This window comes from Sander vitreus, chromosome 1 (genome assembly GCF_031162955.1).
Source record: "Sander vitreus isolate 19-12246 chromosome 1, sanVit1, whole genome shotgun sequence".
Lineage (NCBI taxonomy): Eukaryota > Metazoa > Chordata > Actinopteri > Perciformes > Percidae > Sander > Sander vitreus.
The window spans coordinates 15479281-15501246 of record NC_135855.1 but is presented as its reverse complement, the minus strand read 5'-3'; the positions used below and the strand labels follow the sequence as shown (position 1 = coordinate 15501246).

The 21966-nt window shown below is 38.4% G+C and overlaps 1 protein-coding gene across 2 annotated transcripts; it reads right to left on the bottom strand.

The window, feature by feature from the left end:
- Positions 1–17651: 17651 nt before the first annotated feature.
- cyp19a1a (cytochrome P450, family 19, subfamily A, polypeptide 1a) lies at positions 17652–20930 on the bottom strand. 2 transcript variants are annotated; one of them, XM_078281654.1, is made up of 9 exons: positions 20677–20930; positions 20418–20568; positions 20165–20319; positions 19568–19732; positions 19299–19413; positions 19090–19201; positions 18724–18886; positions 18347–18588; positions 17652–17922 (listed from the first exon to the last, which is right to left on the bottom strand). In XM_078281654.1, the coding sequence occupies exons 1-9, from the start codon at positions 20894–20896 to the stop codon at positions 17665–17667; spliced, it is 1581 nt and encodes a 526-aa protein (XP_078137780.1). In that variant the 5' UTR covers positions 20897–20930; the 3' UTR covers positions 17652–17664. The 2 variants fall into 2 exon arrangements, with proteins under 2 accessions (XP_078137780.1, XP_078098627.1); XM_078242501.1 differs by having other exon boundaries at positions 20701–20930.
- Positions 20931–21966: the final 1036 nt, after the last annotated feature.

Here is a 21966-nt window from a genome sequence, read left to right as displayed (position 1 = left end):
TGGATTGGAGTCCGCCAAACAGGCAACGGGAACAGAGGTCGACAGGGGTGCCGACAGGGCACGAGGGGCAGGAGTAGGTCGGATTGCCGACAGGACACGAGGGGCAGGAGTGGGTCTGACCGAAAACAAAGGCAAGGTCTCTGGGGGACAGGACAAGGGCAAAGTCACTGGGGCGGTCTAAAGGACAGTCTCAGGGGCGCCGGGGACCGGCAAAGTCACTGGCTTGCCCGTAAGCGAACAGGTCGACGGCCGACGTGGACTCTGGGAGATCAGTCGACGTGGAAGACTCTTGAAGAGCTGTCATCAGAGACTCTGGACGACTGGAAGACTCTTGAAGAGCTGTCATCGGAGACTCTGGATGACTGGAAGACTCTTGAAGAGCTGTCATCGGAGACTCTGGACGACTGGAAGACTCTTGAAGAGCTGTCATCGGAGACTCTGGACGTCAGCTGAGACTCTGGATGGCTGGACGTCAGCTGAGACTCTGGACGGCTGGACATCAACTGAGACTCTGGATGGCTGGACGTCAACTGAGACTCTGGACGGCTGTACGTCAGCGACGGTTCTGGGCGGCTGCACGTCAGCGGCGGTTCTGGGCGGCTGCACGTCAGCGGCGGTTCAGGGAGGCCGCTAGCCAGCCGAGGATCAGGGAGGCCGCTAGCCAGCCGGGGTACAGAGAGGCTGCTAGCCAGCCGGTGTTCGGAAAGGCTGCTAGCCAGCCGGGGTTTTGGGAGGCTGCTAGCCAGCCGAGGCTCTGGGCAGCTGCTAACCAGCTGGGACTCTGGGAGGCTGCTAGCCAGCCGAGGCTCTGGGTGGCTGCTAACCAGCCGGGATTCTGGGAGGATGCTAGCCAGCCGAGGCTCTGGGCGGCTGCTAGCCAGCCGGGATTCTGGGCAGCTGCTAGCCAGCCGGGGCTCTGGGCGGCTGCTAACCAGCCGGGGCTCTAGGCAGCTGCTAGCTAGCTCGGGGACGCTAGAAAGCTTGGGGAAACTAGAAAGCTTGGGGAAACTAGAAAGCTTGGGGACGCTAGAAAGCTCGGGGAAACTAGAAAGCTCGGGGAAACTAGAAAGCTCAGGGAAACTAGAGAACTTGGGGACACTAGAGAGCTCGGGGACACTGGGCAGTGCTGGGACACTGGGCAGTGCCGGGACACTGGTCAACTCGGAGACACTGGGCAGTGCAGGGACACTGGGCAGTGCCGGGACACTGGTCAACTCGGAGACACTGGGCAGTGCAGGGACACTGGGCAGTGCTGGGACACTGGTCAACTCGGAGACACTGGGCAGTGCTGGGACACTGGGCAGTGCTGGAACACTGGTCAGCTCTGGAACACTGGTCAGCTCTGGAACACCCACTGACCATGTTGCAGGCTGGGTGCCAATTGGCAGCAGGGGTAGCTGACTGCTAGCAGGCTTGGAAGAAGATGGCCTGCTAGCATGTTGGGGTGTTGGCTCACGGCTAGGAGTCTCCAAGAAGTCCTGAATCCACTCCGGCAGGGAGCTCCTGAGCCAGGGTTGAGTGGAAACTCTCCAGCGAGCAGAACTAAGAACTGCCTCCTTAGCCTCCCAACCTTGAGCAAATCAAATCTCCACTCCCCAACAGCGCAGATAAGCCTACATGTTAGGTCACAAAGTTCGTCCTCGAATGACTCTGCTGGGTCCATTGTGGTCAGATCATTCTGTTATGTGAGCATAGAATAGTGGACCCAAAATGCAGAGAAAAGGCAGGTAGGCAGGCAGCAGGTTAGAGCTCGAGGATTTATTTAAACAGAGTCTATACAACAAAAGGAGTCCAAAAATCACAAACAAACAGAAGGAAACAAGACATGACAGAAAACCAGGCTACCAAAATGACAGGAAAACAGACAATAAGACAAGACAAAACACCAAAACCATAACATTACTTGGTTTTGATTTATGTTTAAGGATGTTCAAGGATGCACCAGCATGCAATATTTCATACTCGGTCGACAAAACAGAAGCCTTCTCAAAGCATATAAATTACAAAATTCACAGCATTGTTTTCATTGATTTCCTGATCATAAATGCCCACTCAGTGTCAGTGTGTCCTTGAGTGCCCCAGTAAAGAGAGAGTTCAGAACACTTGCTGCTTTGAAATGCATTACCTTTCAACAAATATATAACTTGAAGAATTGTACAAGACTGTTTTTTATCTGTCTCTAGGCAGATTTAAGTCTTAAGAATGGAACAAAATGGTCAGAGATCAATCTTGAAACATATATATATATATATATATATATATATAAGGTATATAAAATAGTTAACAACAATGCAAACTTAACATTTCTTCGGACAATGTAATGTGTTCACAATAAGCATGCAAAACCGGTGTATTCTTTGATTCTGCACTAAACCCACAGAGAAGTACAATATGACTATGGCAGTTCCTCTCAGCTCTACAGAGCATTTTAACGTCTTTCAGCTCATTATTTTGGTTTTATAGACCGTGATTTTACTGTTTTGACTCATTCTTACCGCTCTCATCAACTTTTTCTTCCAGCATGGCAGGTGTTTAAAAGAAAAAGCTCTGATAAACCTAATTCATGCTAACTGCTTGCACCAAGCAGCACACAGACAAAGTTTGCAATCAGCTAGTGAACACGGTGGTGCAAATAGCCATATATTTACCTCAGGAGCTGGTGGAGACGAAAAACTAGAGCTAAAATGAGAGGAAATATTGGACTTACAGTACATTAATAGGGTGGCCAGAATCACAACTCCAAATTAAGAAAAACAAACAGGCAGTGTCTCTTGATATTTGCTGAGAAGAATAAACAAATAAAGGCATTCTGGGAAATACTGTATGTAGGCAGATGTATAAAATGTGTAATACCATCTTTGGGTGGGTTTCTCTTTTTGTCTGCAGTATGTGAGACACCATAAAGCTCAGATTCAAAAGTGTGGGGGCAGGTGAGTGTGCAGTCGGTGGTCTGACAACAGTTGCAGGCGATACCATCTCCCAGGTGTGGAGCTGACTGTTGCTCAGCATCCACACTGGGTACCAGATGGCATTGGCCTGTCTGCCCACTGCCCAGGGCTCATTTATCTTCGACCTTGTGCGCATGTGTGTGTATTCTCTTTTGCAATATTGTAGTGACAAAAAAGATATGCCAGTGATCACAACAAGCTGAGCTACTTTGATCCTAGCAATACCGCTGTGTATTGTGCTATATCCCTGAGACAGAGAAGCATAAAAGTGAGTCTACAGTATTTGCTTGGAAGAGTATTTTCTTTTAAACCAAAAGTTACAAGAACCCAAGTATGAAATTGAAGCAGAATAGTATTAGTATGCACAGGTCAGTCCCTCTGGCCTTGCATTAAAACTTGAGTTTTGGATCAGCCTCAGTAATTCAGTTTCTGACATAATCGCCATCATCAGCAGCTCCAGAAATGTGCCCTTAGTGGCCATTGTGGGGCCATTTAGTTTTGGGCTGGAGTCGGTCACACTCTTGACAGGTCACTATTCTGTCACAGGGTTGACAACCATCAAACTTACAATCACACCTACAGGCAAGTTAGATGCATCACTTTACCTAAGCATGTCTTTAGACTGTGGGAGGAAATGTAGTTTAATCTATTACATATTCAATAAACTAAAATATAAGTCTCCCTTTCCAATAACTAGTTACTATAATTATTAAATAGATATAGCGAAATGTAGTGGAGTAGAACTGTAAAGTATAAAAATGTAAAGTAGTAACATGTAGGGTGTATGTACTGTAAGGGTTGAAGGAATCAAAACTTGTTTTGTAGCAGAATTTAGACAAAATTATAAGTTTTATGTTCTTTGACACATCTGTGTTTTTGGTGTCTTATCAGTCTGTGTGTGCCAGGCACATAATGAACACTATTATAATGTAACATGCCTAATTGTTGATATATAGATAATTGCTGAGTTGGACATTTTGGAAATGTTTTTAATTCCATAACTTTGCCAGTCAAACACAAAGTGGTGCTGACAGACAAATGGATGGGTAGGAAAAGTAGAGAAACAACAGCACTGATGTAAAGACTAGCAGCTGTAGCAAACTTTGCGGCCTCAAACAGAAACCTCCATGCTGGCTTATGTTGAAAGCGGGCAGAAAAGGACTAAAAGTAGAAGAAGAAGTAGAGCTCCTGTAAGGATGAGCGTCACCGCTTTCCTCTGATGTTCAATGAGAAATAAATGAGCTGACTTTGCAAAGCGGGCCGCATGAAAAGGCCATGAGGTGAGAGTTTCTCTGTGATCCAGTGCCTTTACTGGCAGAGAGCCTTCCAGTCTGGGTTTTATTCAGACAGACCGGACTGATGAAAAAGATTCCCTCCTGTTTAAATTACAGTTTTTTTTCGATTGCTAAACGACCATGGGCACAACTGGAGCTACATATGCAAAACTCTAACTACAGTCTGCACAGCAGCAGTTCATGTGAACCAAACTCTATTTCGTTTTTCATTGCTTGAACACACAAACTCTACAGACTTATCCCATGGCTTTAACCACAACCTGCACAACACTGTGGATTTACAGCACTTTGTTCAAATGCTAACACACTGCTGTCAAAACTGTTAACCACGCATTCAAAACAGTATGGATTTCAGCCTGGCGCATTTCAAACACTGCTGATTGCAATGGTTTCTTGTTTTCGACTTGTTAGTGAACACGTACTGTATATATAGGGAAAGCTCATTACGCCTTTTTTGGAAATAAAGAAACACCAAATAAGAATGAAACAGTTATACATTGTACCGTTTGAGAGAAACAGTGAACAGGTAAAAGAGCAAAGATACCAATATGTCCAGGTAAGATATCTGAGGTTACATACACAGTTGTGAAAATGTGAAAACACTACCTTTACTATAGTAAAACTGCGCACTTACTGTTTTTTAGAACAGAATGGAGGTGGAAGAAATGGCAACACCACATTCATGGCAAGAGAGGACATCCAATGTTCTTTGTTATTACATATCTTTAGTTTTTGACCTTTTTTCCAGTCATTACATAAACTACTACTGGCAAAATAGAATGATATATCTATTGAAGCAAACTGCTGATTTTCATTCCTTTTTGTTTCCTAAAAAAACTGGTATGTTATAAAATAAAAATGTTCATGTGAAAGAATTTCACTCTTTTCTTAAAAGAAACTATGATTAGTGTAAAGTCACTTAAATTGTTCAAACTGTAAAGATGAAAAGTGTTTTCATTTCTGTATTGGTGTTTGATGCTAGTGGTTTCACTCTCAGTGTGTTCTGAGTGACAGTGTGTTAGAACACGACCAATATATCGGCGGGCCGATATTATCAGCCGATATTAGGCATTTTCCAAACTATCGGTATCGGCATTTATAATGGCCGATAAATGAATATTTAAAAAATAAAATAAAAACGGACGAAACACCCTTCAACCATGTTATGAGTGTTGGCGTTGCATAGTTTGTCCACCAGAGGGCACTCTACAACGTCCCTGTTGGCAACACTCGTGTTTAACCCTTTAAGTTTAATATCTTAAGTTTGTATTTTTGTACATTTTATTTATCAGAACTTTGATATATTTAATGTTCCTCTGTTCTGTTGTGACAATAAAACACAAATGTTTATTTTTAAACTGCATTATCATGAGGACTCATAAATAACTAATGTTAGGGAAATCTATTTATGTTTTGGTACGCGTTTCTGGATTTTTTTTTAATATATACCGGCCATTATATCACCAAATATTTGTATCGATATAGGCCTTAAAAATCCTTCATCGGTCGGGCTCTACAGTGTGCGTCATCTCCGTGAGGATTGTTCATAGTGTTTGGCTGCATTGAGCCTGTTTTGAGACGTGTGAAGAGTTGTGTTGCATGGAATGAGTTTTGCAGGTGATGTGACCTGTTTAGTTCAGGTGACTGTTGGTAATGCAGACTGTAGTTAGCATTTTGCACGTGGCTTCAGTTGTGACCACTGTCACTTAAAAATGATTTAATTATTATGATTAGTAAAAGCACTGAAATATGCAGTTCATATGAGTACACATTCTGAGAAACATGAAAACAAGCATCATGGAGAACAATGTCAATGCTACCTGTAGGAGGCTACAATTTGCCAACGCTCTCTCTAATGAAGCAATAATCCAGCAGGGGACTGAAACAGAGAGACAATATGGCCACTGGCATTTAAGATTTTTAGCACAACATCATGTGTGTGTGTGTGTGTGTGTGTGTGTGTGTGTGTGTGTGTGTGTGTGTGTGTGTGTGTAATCAATCAGATTGTCAATCACAGCACAAGGCAGGAGAGTCAAAACTTTTTGCTGCAAGGCTCTTACGTCTGAGTTATTTTAAAAGCTGTCTGGCATCCTGCCTCTATAAATCTGTCATGGAGCAATAGAAATACATGGAACAAGAAGGAAAATATACATCATATGACTAAAGAAAACCACAAATGAAGAACCATGGACTTCCTCAAGAGGAAGAACAGACTGAATACATGGAAGTGCATCAGATTCTGCAAGGCAAGCTGTTATAATACCTTAAAACGATACAGTAATACCCCCTCGCCGGTCCAAGGAAAATGCAGTTCTGGGTTGTAGATTTGCAATATTCATATTGCGTATGCATTTTTGACGTGTCTTACCTTACAATATTAAAAATGTGTTTTCACAGTGTGAACATAAAAAGACATTGGCATGATGATAGACACACAGGCGATCTTTCTGCCAAAAGCAGGCAAAGCTGTCACAGTTTGAAACCACAAAGTATTATTCAATTCGCTTTTTAAAATATTTCCTAAAGTGACACACTCACGCACACACACACGCACGCTCACGCACGCTCACGCACACACACACACACACACACACACACACACACACACACCACAATCCCCTGTAGTAGACTTGAAGTGAAAGATACCACAGATCTATTTAGCAGACGCCTGACATCCCACAGTTTGGAGCCTGGAGCCTTGGAATTAGCTTAGTATGTACTCTGTACACTGGAGCTCTCCACATTGTCTCCACTACACAGCTGAAACTGCCTAAATCTTGATTGAACATTTTTGGATTTCAGTGAAATATCTCAAAAACTATTGGATGTTTTGCCATGTCATTTACTAAATACATTGCTCCCCTAAGGATAAATTGTAATACCTTTTTATCAGGTAAAGGTTTGAATTTGTTGGGTAAGACCACATACGTCCAAAATGGCATTCTCACCAGCCTCAACTTTGTGTTTAGTGCTAATTAGCAAATGTTCGCATACTAACACGCTAAACTAAAATGGTGAACATGGTAATACCTACTAAACATAAGCATGTTAGCAGTGTTATTGTGATATTGTTAGCATGATGACTTTAGCATTTAGTTTAGAGCAATACTGAGCAGAGCTGCTAGCAGGATACATGGCTCAGAGGGTTCATCAAAATGTTAAAGTGGATAGATAGATAGCTAGATACTGATGGTGAGTGAAAACAACAGCAAGGAAGTGATAGTTAAGGCATCGTTATACCCTGAAGCTTATGGGGTGCCGAATGTAAAAGTTCGGTTACAATTTTTTAGCTGATAAATTTTCAACATTTAGCTCACTTTCCTCACATTTAGCGCATTTTCCTCACATTTGAGACAGAAATTATATATATATATATATATATATCTAAATGTTAAATCTAAATGTTATATCTAAATCTAAATGTTAAATCTAAATGTTAAATATATATCTAAATGTTAAATCTAAATATTATATCTAAATCTAAATCTTAAATATATATCTAAATATTATATCTAAATCTAAATCTTAAATCTAAATGTTAAATCTAAATGTTATATCTAAATGTGTCGCCAAGTGTAAAGCTAAATATTTAGAAAATATTCAAATCCCCAAGGAAACCACGCCCACTGCAGTGGCTTCAAATCACGCTGCACCGCAATTTTCAGTCAACACCTGTTGGTACAGTAAATACTGACTACAGTGGAGCTGTTCGACTAATGTTACTGGATTAAAACACATTTTGGTCAGTATTTTGTATTATTGACTTATATCACAGAAATGTCTTAATATTTGTGTGTACTATAATGCCGTTGTTTTGTTTGACTCATAGCTCATTGTGTGTTTAACGTTAGTTTGACTCATCCTTCACAAGCAATCTAGCTCACACACTGCAGCCGACATGTCATCTGAACAGGCCTCGCAGCACTGTAACTAGCTACAGTCAGGTCCATAAATATTGGGACATCGACACAATTCTAATCTTTTTGGCTCTATACACCACCACAATGGAGTTGAAATGAAACGAACAAGATGTGCTTTAACTGCAGACTTTCAGCTTTAATTTGAGGGTATTTACATCCAAATCAGGTGAACGGTGTAGGAATTACAACAGTTTGTATATGTGCCTCCCACTTTTTAAGGGACCAAAAGTAATGGGACAGATTAACAATCATAAATCAAACTTTCACTTTTTAATACTTGGTTGCAAATCCTTTGCATTCAATTACAGCCTGAAGTCTGGAAGGCATAGACATCACCAGACGCTGGGTTTCATCCCTGGTGATGCTCTGCCAGGCATCTACTGCAACGGTCTTCAGTTCCTGCTTGTTCTTGGGGCATTTTCCCTTCAGTTTTGTTTTCAGCAAGTGAAATGCATGCTCAATCAGATTCAGGTCAGGTGATTGACTTGGCCATTGCATAACATTCCACTTCTTTCCCTTAAAACTCTTTGGTTGCTTTCGCAGTATGCTTCGGGTCATTGTCCATCTGCACTGTGAAGCGCCGTCCAATGAGTTCTGAAGCATTTGGCTGAATATGAGCAGATAATATTGCCCGAAACACTTCAGAATTCATCCTGCTGCTTTTGTCAGCAGTCACATCATCAATAAATACAAGCGAACCAGTTCCATTGGCAGCCATACATGCCCACGCCATGACACTACCACCACCATACTTCACTGATGAGGTGGTATGCTTTGGATCATGAGCAGTTCCTTTCCTTCTCCATACTCTTCTCTTCCCATCACTCTGGTACAAGTTGATCTTTGTCTCATCTGTCCATAGGATGTTGTTCCAGAAATGTGAAGGCTTTTTTAGATGTTGTTTGGCAAACTCTAATCTGGCCTTCCTGTTTTTGAGGCTCACCAATGGTTTACATCTTGTAGTGAACCCTCTGTATTCACTCTGGTGAAGTCTTCTCTTGATTGTTGACTTTGACACACATACACCTACCTCCTGGAGAGTGTTCTTGATCTGGCCAACTGTTGTGAAGGGTGTTTTTCTTCACCAGGAAAGTATTCTTCGGTCATCCACCACAGTTGTTTTCCGTGGTCTTCCAGGTCTTTTGGTGTTGCTGAGCTCACCGGCGCGTTCTTTCTTTTTAAGAATGATCCCAACAGTTGATTGGGCCACACCTAATGTTTCTGCTATCTCTCTGATGGGTTTGTTTAGGTTTTTCAGCCTAATGATGGCTTGCTTCACTGATAGTGACAGCTCTTTGGATCTCATATTGAGAGTTGACAGCAACAGATTCCAAATGCAAATAGCACACTTGAAATGAACTCTGGACCTTTTATCTGCTCCTTGTAAATGGGATAATGAGGGAATAACACACACCTGGCCATGGAACAGCTGAGCAGCCAATTGTCCCTTTACTTTTGGTCCTTTAAAAAGTGGGAGGCACATATACAAACTGTTGTAATTCCTACACCGTTCACCTGATTTGGATGTAAATACCCTCAAATTAAAGCTGAAAGTCTGCAGTTAAAGCACATCTTGTTCGTTTCATTTCAACTCCATTGTGGTGGTGTATAGAGCCAAAAAGATTAGAATTGTGTCGATGTCCCAATATTTATGGACCTGACTGTAGCCTGGACAAACAGAATTAAGGTTAATAAAACACGATAACTAGCTATGTAACCACTATTACAAACTTCTTACAAGTGGCTGGATTGTGACATTTTAGTTGTGTTGGGATGAATATGTTGGATGCATAGCTGGACTTTATCCATGCTGGGCTAACGTTAGATTGCTTGGGAAGGATGACGTTAGTCACACACGGAGATATGTAATTCAAACAACGGTATTGTGATTAACACAACTATTAAGGCATGTCTGTAATATACCGGTCGGTCAATAATATAAAATACTGTAGATCAGTGCTTTCCAACCCTTCTGGTCTGAGGTTCCCCCCCCACAGCCCTGTCATATAAACTCACGTACCCCGCCCTATCAATTCCCAATGTGTTCACACTATTTATCATATTCAAGTGAATATTCTGACATTTTCATGCAACTGAACTGTAAACATTTAGGTTGGTTTGGTCAGAAATTCTACTAACTAGACCTTTTACTTGAAGTGTGGTTAATGTTTCAAAAGTCATCCATTACTTTTAGCTAATCATTTCAACTGTTAGCTAAGTCAGTAGGCCCTTTTAGCTATTTTTTTCTACCATTGATTACTTCGCTATATGTTTTAACATATGTGTTGAGCTGTTTTAGCTGATATATTGTTTTAAATCAATCATGATTTAATTATTATTTTGATTAGTTAAGCTGCTCCACAATCTTTCCAAGTACCCACTGGCTGCAGCAGAGATACCCCTTGCTGGGGCATCACTGGGTGCAGCGCTATTTGAAGCCACTGCAGTGGGCGTGGTTTCCTTGGGGATTTGAATATTTTCTAAATATTTAGCTTTACACTTGGCGACACATTTAGATATAACATTTAGATTTAACATTTAACATTTAGATATATATTTAAGATTTAGATTTAGATATAACTTTTAGATTTAACATTTATATATATATAATTTCTATCTCAAATGTGAGGAAAGTGAGCTAAATGTTGAAAATTTATCAGCTAAAAAATTGTAACCGAATTTTTACATTTGGCAACCCATAGAAGCTACTATACACTGTAGTGAATGCTAACAAATATGACAGATGTTTATGGAGGTGGCACTCTAAAACGCAAACTGCTACAGATAATACATGGTGTGTTTATTAATTTCAATCTAAAATCACCACCTCTGATCCATCTGTTTGGCATGATCCCTGGCTGTTTAACCTTTAGTCATCCTCTAAATGTAACTTTATTAGTGGAAATAGACTAACAAACAGTCTAAGTGTCGTCTCAAGGATCTCTGTGTTGTGGGAAAACAAATTGACAGAAGAGTAACAGGTGGTGTATGAGAGAAACTTAGCAGCAACTGATTCAGTGGATATTCAGCTTGATATTTCCCAGTGTTTACATCCATTTTTAATTACTTTATTCTCTCCTAACTCTCATTAGACACATCAAGCTTTACTGAGATGATGACGATTATTGTGAAGGTGATCGTTTTCCTGGTAAATTTACAAGCTCCATCTAAAAAAGTACAAAGCTAAAGTATACTTGAAATGATTTGCATCCTGATGGATGACAGGGAGGAGACTGTGGTTAATGAATTAATTCGCTACATCCCAGGACACCTGCAAGGAACAGGAACAGCCTGTGACATGCACACACTAACATACACAGACACACACACACACACACACACACACACACACACACACACACACACACACACACACACACATTCCCACTTATGACATACAGTACGTAAACTTGTTGCTGAAATGATGAAATAGTTTGTTGCAGATATTGATTAGCCTACCAATCACTTGTGTGTGTGATTCTTCCATACAATTTTTGGTTGCCTACTACTTCTGCATACTTTCAGCTACAAAAAACATTCAAATATCAAAATGTTCACCTCTTTAAGGACATTTGTGCTTGTATTCAACTTTTCGCCATCAGTTATAGTTTTTTAAATATTAAGCTTTTTTTCTTTCTACATTGAAAGTCAACGAAGCAATCTATATATCCTCTTCAGGCTTCTTCCACTTCTAAATGCTACTCCTCCCACATACTTTCACCTACAGACGTCATTCAAACTTTAAACTATTTAAAACATATTCAGCTGTTAGAAAATGATTCAGCTTTTTGATTTCTTTTACAGTTTTTTTGTTATCACTGTTTAGTGCTTCTTTCAGAGTTTTCTGCATTTATAATGTGTGTTTGTCTGACTTTTTTTGACAAACTATATTATGACAAACTATACTATGACTTTTTTTGACATACTATACCATGGCTTTTTTTTCACATTTTTCGAGATACTATATAATGACTATTTTTGACATACTATCCCATGACATTTTTATCCCTTTTTTCGACATACTATACTATGACTTTTATTAACATACTATACAATAACTTTTTTTTCACTTTCTCTAATATACGTTGCAATGACTATTTTCGACTTAATATACTATGACTTTTCTATCATGTTTTTCTATCACTTTTTTCAACATACTCTACTACTCACTTTTTTTGACAAACTATACGATGACTTTTTATCATTTTTTTTCGACATGATAAATTGACATTTTCATCACTACTGTTGTTGGCAATGCTGCAAACAGCACAAGCCAGAAGGCAATGCAGACCTTGACCCCTGGATAGATTCCCAGTCGAGGCTTGTCCTTTTTGGGTGGAGTTTGCAGGTTATTCCAGACTTTCTTTGACAAACTATACTATGACTTTTAATCACGTTTTTGGACATGCTATACTATGACTTTTTGTCTAACGTACTATACTATGACTTTTTATCACTTTTTCTCGACATGCTATTCAATGACTATCACTTTTTTTCACATATTATACTGTGACTTTTTATCACTTTTTCTAACATAATATACTATGACTTTTTTTCGATATACTATACCATGACTTTTTATCACTTTTTTCGACATACTATATGACGACTTTTTAATCACTTTTTTTCGACATACTATATATTTTTTTGCTACTATTCAGTGTCACCGTGGCTCAGTGGTTAGCAATGCTGCAAACAACACTAGCAAGAAGACACTACAGACACTTACCACTGGATGAGTTACCTCCCAAGGCTTATCCTTTTTAGGTAGGGTTTGCATGTTCGTCCAGAATTTCATTGACTCACAATACTATGACTTTTTTAGACATACTGTACTGACTAAGTCCTAAACAAAGTCTAGTACTGGTTGCTAATACGGCAGATTAGGTTTAGACGTGCGCCCAGTGCGCTCAAACACAGCAAACAGAGAGTTCAATGTTACAATTATCTCGCACCGTTTATTTACCTCCATATATCATACAGCGGCAATAACTTTGACTCATAATACATGTAACCAAAACGACAAACCGAATTGCTCACCCAGAAGGCAAGGCACAAAGGCACAGTCGAAAACTGTTTGCTTCCCAAATCAGCAACACCTGTGTCTGGGTTTCCTCTAGGGTAAATGGCCTACCTGGGCTGACCCGAAGTCAGCTGAGCCACAAAGCACATACAGCCCCCTAGTGGCACAGGGCAAAATTACATGAAATAATAAAAAATGAAAATGGCTCATACACATACTATACTATGACTTTTTCATCACTTTACTCGACTTACTCCACTGTGACTTTTTATCACTTTTTTTGACATGCTATACTATATATTTTTTCGACATAGTATACTACACAATTTTTATCACTCTAATATACTATGACTTTTATCACATTTTTTTGATATGCTATTCTATGACTTTTTTCGCCGTAATATATTATGACTTTTTATCACTTTTTTCGATATACCTTGCTACGACTTGAAATAATTTTTTTCCAACATGGTATATGGACTTTTTTAACACTACTGTTCTGTCACGGTGGCTCGGTGGTTAGCGATTCTGCGAACTTTACCAGCAAGAAAGCACTTCAAATGCTGACTGCTGGATCGATTACCAGTCAAGGCTTAACCTTTTTGGCTGGAGTTTGCACGTTCGTCCAGAATTTCTTTGACATCCTATACAATGACTTTTTTATCACTTTTTTCGACATGCTATACTATGACTTTTTATCATTTTTTTCGACATGCTATACAATGATTTCTTTTCCGACACACTATACTATGGCTTTTTATTACTTTTTTTGACATTGTAAATTGACATTTTTGTCACTACTATCCAGTGTCATGTTGGATCAGTTGTTGGCAATGCGGCAAACAGCAACTGCAAGAAGGCACTACAGACACTGACCTCTGGATTGATTCCCAGTCAAGGGTTATCCTTCTTAGGAGGAGTTTGCATATTCTTCCAGACTTTCTTTGACACACTATACAAAGACTTTTTTATCACTTTTTTCGACATGCTATACTATGACTTTTTTTCCGACATGCTATACTATGACTTTTATCACTTTTATCAACTTGCTATACTTTGAGTTTTTTATCAAATTTTTTTCGACATGCTATACTGGTACTTTTTTTCAACATACTATATTATGACCTTTTTTGTCACTTTTTTCGACATACTATACTATGACTATTTGCGACATACTATACTATGACTTTTTATAATTTTTTTTCGACATGCTGTACTATGACTTTTTTCGACATGCTATGCCATGACTTTTTTAATCACTTTTTTTTAAATACTATATTTACTTTGTATGCCCTTTTAAACATACTATACTATGACTTTTTCTATATACTATACAATTACTTTTTAACACTTTTTTCGACATACTATACTATGACTTTTTCTATATACTATACAATGACTTTTTAACACTTTTTTCGACATACTATACTATGACTTTTTTTATCACTTTTTCGACATGCTATACTATGACTTTTTTTCTCCATACTATTCTATGACTTTTTATCACTTTTTTTCGACATACTATACTATGACTATTTGTGACATACTATAATATGACTTTTTATCACTTTGACTTCGACATGCTATATGATTCTTCCAGACTTTCTTTGACAAACTATACCATGACTTTTTATCACTTTTTTTCGACATACTATACTATGACTATTTGTGACATACTATACTATGACTTTTCATCACTTTTTTCAACATGCCATACTATGATTTTTTTTATCACTTTTTTTTGACAAACTATACTATGACTTTTGTATCGCTCTTTTTGACATGCTATACCATTACTTTTTTTTCGACATTCCATACTATGACTTTTTATTAATTTTTTTCAACATACTATTCTATGACTTTTTATCACTTTTTTTGACATGTCATACTATGACTTTTAGCACTTTTTTCGACATGCTGTACTGACTTTTTTCAACATACTATACCATGACTTTTTATCACTTTTTTCGACATACCATACTATGATTTCTTTTATCACTTTTTTTTGACAAACTATACTATGACTTTTTTTTATCTCTCTTTTTGACATGCTATACCATTACTTTTTTTTTCGACATTCCATACTATGACTTTTTATCACTTTTTTTTCAACATACTATACAATGACTTTTTATTAATTTTTTTCAACATACTATTCTATGACTTTTTATCACTTTTTTTGACATGTCATACTATGACTTTTTTCAACATACTATACCATGACTTTTTATCACTTTTTTTGACATACCATACTATGATTTTTTTAATCACTTTTTTTCAACAAACTATACTATGACTTTTTTTAATCTCTCTTTTTGAAATGGTATACCATTACTTTTTTCGACATTCCATACTATGACTTTTTATCATTTTTTTTGACATACTATACTATGACTTTTTATCACTTTTTTCAAAATACTATATTATGACTATGTTTGACATTGTATACTCTGACTTTTTATCACTTTTTCGACATACTATACTATGACTATTTTTGACATACTATACTCTGACTTGTTATCACTTTTTTTCAACATGCTATACTATGACTTTTTAATCACTTTTTTAGACACGCTATGCTATGACTTTTTTATCACTTTTTTCAACATACTATACTATGAGGTTTTTTAAACTAAACTAATAGGTTTTTTTTTGTCATGCTATACTATTACTACATATACTATACTATGACTTGTTTTTATCACTTTTTCGATAAACTATGTGACTTTTTATCACTTTTTTTGACATACCTACGCTATGACTTTTCGACATGCTATATACTATTTTTCTTTAAAATAAAAAACGTATTATATATATATATATATATTATATAACTTATATAAATATTCCACTTTATCGAATACATTATTACATTAATATATATTAACCTTTCAATGAAATTAATTCTAATGAAAACCATTCTCACTTTTTCAACTTAGCTTTAGCCATTTACTTTTTCAGCTTCCACAAGCATTTTATATATTTTTTTTGTCTATTCCTCAGTACCTCCCCCCTCTGTTTCTCTTCACACATTTAAAGGTCCAATGTCTAGGAATTTCTCCCATCTAGCGTTAAGATCATATATCGCAATCAACTCTCTCGCACCACGCAGTTCAAAGTACGTATTACAGCTACGATAGCCTTCACGCTTCAAAAAGCCAGTCTTTTGCTCTTATCAATATCCTTTTTCTTTTTCTAGGCGAAGAAGAAGACTCCTGTTCCAGAAATTTGGATTTTGAATACGTGTGGTCCTCCATGTTTCCTTCTTCAAATTTGCCGTGGCCGGGAAGCTACGATACCCATTAGCAGCATTATCAGCACCTGTGAGTTTATCATGTGACAGCGAAAACACGAAAGGCGGAGCAGTGTGTCCTGTATGTCCCTTACTGGCTAACGTATTTCAAGATGGCGCATGAATATGGAGCGTCTACCCCAAATCATGCAAATGCAAATGTAAAATTTCAAGCCAAAAGGAATACTTGGAATTGATGGTGGTGGTAAATATTCATGAAAAAGGACAAGTCTGTGAACGGGCAACACAGATTTTGATAATGAACAACTAAACACGTTACACACTGGGCCTTTAAGCAAACATGATTGCAAGTAGATTTCCTGCTGCAGCATTATTCATGGTGTTTAGAGTGGAAGCAATGCAAAATGAACTGTATTGCCACATTTGCCCAGAGGCAGAGCCATTGAACATAATGAACAGATTTGTTTCTTTATTTAGGCTGTACTGAAGATAGATTGTTGTGTTGTGTGTTGTAGTGCCCCCTCCTGACCAGTATTTGCAAATACAGAAAGAGAAGAACCAGTGAGGGATATCTTTTTTTCATTCTCTCTATATAGTAATATGCATACATTATTCCTGCTTCTTTATGTTTTTTAAGGTTGACATTTACTGTTAATGTACTCAATTTTAGAATGCTCTTTTCATAACATTCTGTGTTCAAATAATAAAGTTTTAAAATAAATACATTTATGTAGTCTATGTCCTACACAAAATATAGCTAGAAGTGCAAAACAGAATAGAGCACATAATTTACACAACATTTAAAATATTAATGCATTCATAAAGAGGAGGGTAGAGTTTGAAAAAACTAGAAGAGAGGGTTTTTCACACTAAAAGTCATACTGTTTCTTATTTGAAAAATGCTCCAAATGTATTTTTAGTATCTATAACCCTGTATAGGCTATATATAGTCACATTTAGGAAAAATGAGAAAACACAAAAAAAGAAGACAGCAACAAAAAATATTTGCACAATAATTTACGTTTACTTAAGGATTAGCATGTCTAAACTTACATTTCACATAATGCATACTAGTTCAAGTAGAAAAACAGTAATTTTTTAATACATACCAAAATATAAAACTTAGCTTTGTACAGTCATGCGATAATATAAATGAAGTAATGGAGATCATATATATATGTATATATTCTGTATAAATGTATAGGTTCAGCTAAAGTTCAGAGTCTCAGAGTTTTTGCCAGCTTCCTCTCTGTCTGGGTAAGAATCTCATGCTGAGCTGTTTGGCCTCCTGCTGATGCTCAACTGGCTGCTGGGAGAGGTTGTTGGTCTGTGGGAGGCAGTCCAGGGTCAAGCCCTCATGGGGGCAAACAGAGTACTGGGAAAGCAACGTCACTAGGATGGACTTCATCATCACCATGGCGATGTGCTTGCCAACGCAGGCGCGAGGGCCCGAACCAAACGGCTGGAAGTAGCGGCGGGGAGCCTGAAGGAAGACAGAGGGTTACAGATTAGCGAGGTAGTAAAAGCCCCTGAATCAAATTTGTCAAAAATAAATAAATAAATAAATATTCAAGAAAGAACAAAACAACCTTCGATATTAGTCATAAAAAAACCACTCAAAACTCATCAGGACTGTGTGGGTGTGGTTTGATCAGATTTAATTGACGGTGGCAATATAAACCACCAAGTGTCATCACATTCTGATTCAATTCAGTGCCAAGCCTTGCCCACTTTAAAGAAGTGAGAAAAGCAAGGACAAAAAAAGAAATGCAGACATTTCTCGTGAAATTTCCATAATTGAAATTGTCTGTTCACATGGGTCTTGATTTATTCACTTTAAGTTATTTTATCGGACACTTTCTGAGTCCCAGAACCTCAGTTTGGCAAAACATTATTCATCTACTTACATTTTTTTCAAAGTTTTCCAGACTGAATTCATTGGGTTTGAGGAAAAACTCTGTCCGGTGCATGTGGCCGACGTTCAGAATTATATTTGTGCCCTTTGGTACCCTGTAGCCATCTATGATGTCATCAGATAGGGCTCGACGCATGGTGAAGTCCACCACAGGGTGGAAGCGCAAGCATTCGTTGATGAAGCTTTCCAGCACCTGCAACTTCTGACTGTCCCCGTTCTGAAGCTGTCTCTCACCTGCAACGAGACAATGGCCATGAGATATAATTACGTTGAAATACTCACTAAATCTAGCATTGGTAGACAGCTCTTAATCTCTACAATATTTCATCAGTGTCAGTGTCTTTAAGTCTTGATTTACCAGCTACTTACATACAACAGTGTCTATCTCTTGAAGCAGCTGCAGCTCCACATCTGGATTCTGTTTGAGGAGCAGCAGCATGAAGAAGAGGCTGATGGACAGAGTGTCTGGTGCTGCGATCACCATCTCCAGCACACATTGTCTCACATTCTCCGCAGACAGTTCACCATGGTTCTGAAAACACACGCGCGCACACACACACACAAATGTGAATAAGCCGCTTTACTTATTTCACCATTAGAGGATTTCTGACATAAGTGTTGGAGGAACCTGAAAGCCTGAAGAATGAAAAAGGACAAAAAAGGGATTGGGTTTTCTTTGAAATTGAAGAACTATTTGCAAAAAGAAGTGGCAAATATTGAATTTCTCAGACTGACCTGTGCAAATATGAGCTCTGCGGTGAAGTTGATGTTGTCCAGCTTATCTGCCTGCTCCATAGCTCTCCTCTTCTGTTCTACAAGGCTTTCTATTGCATCTTGCAACTCCTGGCTGTGAGATGACAGATATATAACACTTAATTTTTAAACAAATCAAGTCCAATGAAGAAGCATGATAATAAGAATGATAAAGTGATTGAGTGACTCACGCCGCTGTCTTGTGCCTCTGGTGAATCCAGTCAAATTTGAAGTAAACGTCTGGTTTGATCAGCACAGTTTGCCATGTGTCAAAATACTTCTGAATCTTCAGCAGCAGCTCTTTTTCTGGACACAGGGTTAACGCAAAGATATCAAGAACACTGTATTTTAACTGAATTAAAACCACATGTGCTAGATCCATCTTTCCAGACAAAAAGGTATATCTGATTTACAACTTGCATGATAATAGAAATTAAGAGATTAATGCATGCCTACTTACCATTGACAGGTACACCCAGGAAGAGTCTGTTCGAGATGTCGACCACGGTGCAGCGCAGCAAACTGAGAACATCCACATGGTCCAAACTCTCCAGGTCGTCCAGGTGAGTCTGTGTGGAGGAGACGCTAACCTCAACTGTCTGCTGCAAGCCTGGACCTGTCAGCGCTGATACAGAAAATCAAAGTTCTTGTGATTGAGGTTAAATCAAATATTGCATGATTTCAAGATTTAAGATTTCTTTATTTGGATTTATGCTCCACATATGTTTCACACATCCACCATGCAGTCAGTAAACAATATATATACAAGCTCATCATTTAAAGCACTTAATAAATCATTTAAGATTATGCTGAAATAGAATAAAATAAGTAGATTTAATAAAATATTTTAGAGGAACAGTCTTTTTTGTGCAGTTCACATTCTCTGATTGCTGTGGGAAAGAAGCTGTTTAACAGCCGAGTAGTCCTTGATCTAATACTTCTGTATCTTTTCCCGGACTGCATGAGTGTAGACATGCCACACAGCCTCCTTGTATCTGAAATCACGGAATAACTGGATCAATCAGTTAATCTGCAAAGCTAAAGGTTGAAATGCTACCTTTGGTGAAGTAGGTACGAATCTTTTTCCACAGAGGTATGTTGCTGTTAAATATGATGCCTCTTTCATTCATGCCCATGCAGCTGAGTCCCTGCTTGCTCCCAAAACGTGAAGTATAATGTCCATTCTTCAGTACATGGTGTACCGCTGATGCTCTTATGTTGAAAAAAGAAGAAAAAATTCAGATTATCAATTTACACTCGGATTGATTAAATGGTAACTATATTCATCGGCATTAACAGAGATAACCAACCTGCTGAGTATGAGGGTCTCCTCTCCATTGATCCAGACTCTGACAATGTCTCCGTACTTGTTGTTGTAGTAGTTGCTGGCTGTGCCTATACCGGTCCAGATGAATCTCACATATGACAGAAGTGGCCCCAAACCCAGACAGAAAGAAGGACCTGTCGTTGTAAATGAAATAAATGTGTTCGGCTTAGACAAAATTCAGTTATGAGTTTAAAATAGTACCAAAATTAGCACCAGCACAAAGAAAGACATTGCAAAGTTACCTGGTACTTGGTACTGGTACTTACCTGGCACAGTTTTCTTGTCTTTGTGGCTCCATGCAAACAAGAGCAGACAGACAAGCAGGATAAGGGTTCTGGTTGCCATGGAGATACCCGGAGATCCCACTGCAGTGGCGTTCGGGGACATGGAGACCAGGTCTGCCACTTTGGCACCCAAACGTACAGGAGTCATCGCCCGTTCACAAGCAGAGATCAGATCCATAAGAAGGCAGATTTAAAACAACCTGCACAAACACGACAAACTGTCCGAGTGATGAGAGCTGCCTCAACACTCTGGCTTTCTCTTTATATGAGGTCTGACGCTGAGCTGGTTACGAGCCAGGTCAGGGTAATGCAAAAGCCACAACAGGGGAGGGAAATGGTAAACAATACACTTGGAACCTTGAGGGGTTGGATTTGTGCCTGCGCCCTTGAGCGTACAGGTTTTAGTTCAGTGAGTACATGTGGAGCAATCCAATGGGTTCATGGGTTGTATTTGACATTTTGGTGATGAAAAGCAAGTTTTGTTCTCCCTTTGAACATCAAAAGAATCTGATTGCAGTTCCTATAAATAAAGAGCACCTGGCCTGTGAGAATATGTGAAATCTGGTTATTGTAATTGTAATTGTAATTACGTTTGATCTATCTTGCATGATAAAAATCTGTTTTTTAAAAGAAACATCCATACTTTAATTTACTTTGTTTTTTACTATAAAAGGAAGAAAGACAAGGGAAAGCTGAATTTAAATGCTGCAGTTAAAAATGCAAATGCAGTTTTTTTTAAACAATTAGCTCACATTACAATTTCTTCAAATGACAGTGTTTGTGATTACTCTTAGATTCCTCCATCAGACCACCAGCAGATGGAGAGGCAGAGCTGTGAGGCATTAAACCAGATCTTTAGATTTACTGCAATGATGAATTAATGAAAACAAAATCATTCTATTATGAGGTGACTACAAAAACAAGATCTGTAGCAGCTCCTGTGTCTCACTCAGCACTGAAGCTACCGTTGACACCAGGAAGTTATGTGAATTTGTTAATTAATAGTTTAAAATTATACATGCATTTTTTTAGACCCAAGACCATTAAATGTAACTATTTTTAGGCCCAAATAAATAAGGAAATACATAAATGAATATATACTGTACACTAATGCAATACGTTTTATCACCAGAATTGAAAATCAAGTGAATTGGGGGAATCAGCTTTTTTTAATTCAATTTTGAATTACATTTTTTTATGAACTGTTTACGAAGAGAAAAGTTGAATTAAAAAAATCCAAACTAATTC

Bases quoted from the DNA above. Each gene is read 5' to 3' on its own strand.
- cyp19a1a (XM_078281654.1), bottom strand. From the start codon at position 20,896: ATGGATCTGATCTCTGCTTGTGAACGGGCGATGACTCCTGTACGTTTG. The intron at 19,414-19,567 runs GTAAGTAGGCAT...CCCTGTGTCCAG, and splicing joins CCTGGGTGTACCTGTCAATG to AAAAAGAGCTGCTGCTGAAG. The intron at 17,923-18,346 runs GTAAGTAGATGA...GTCTTCCTTCAG, and splicing joins TGGAAAACTTTGAAAAAAAT to GCTCCCCGCCGCTACTTCCA.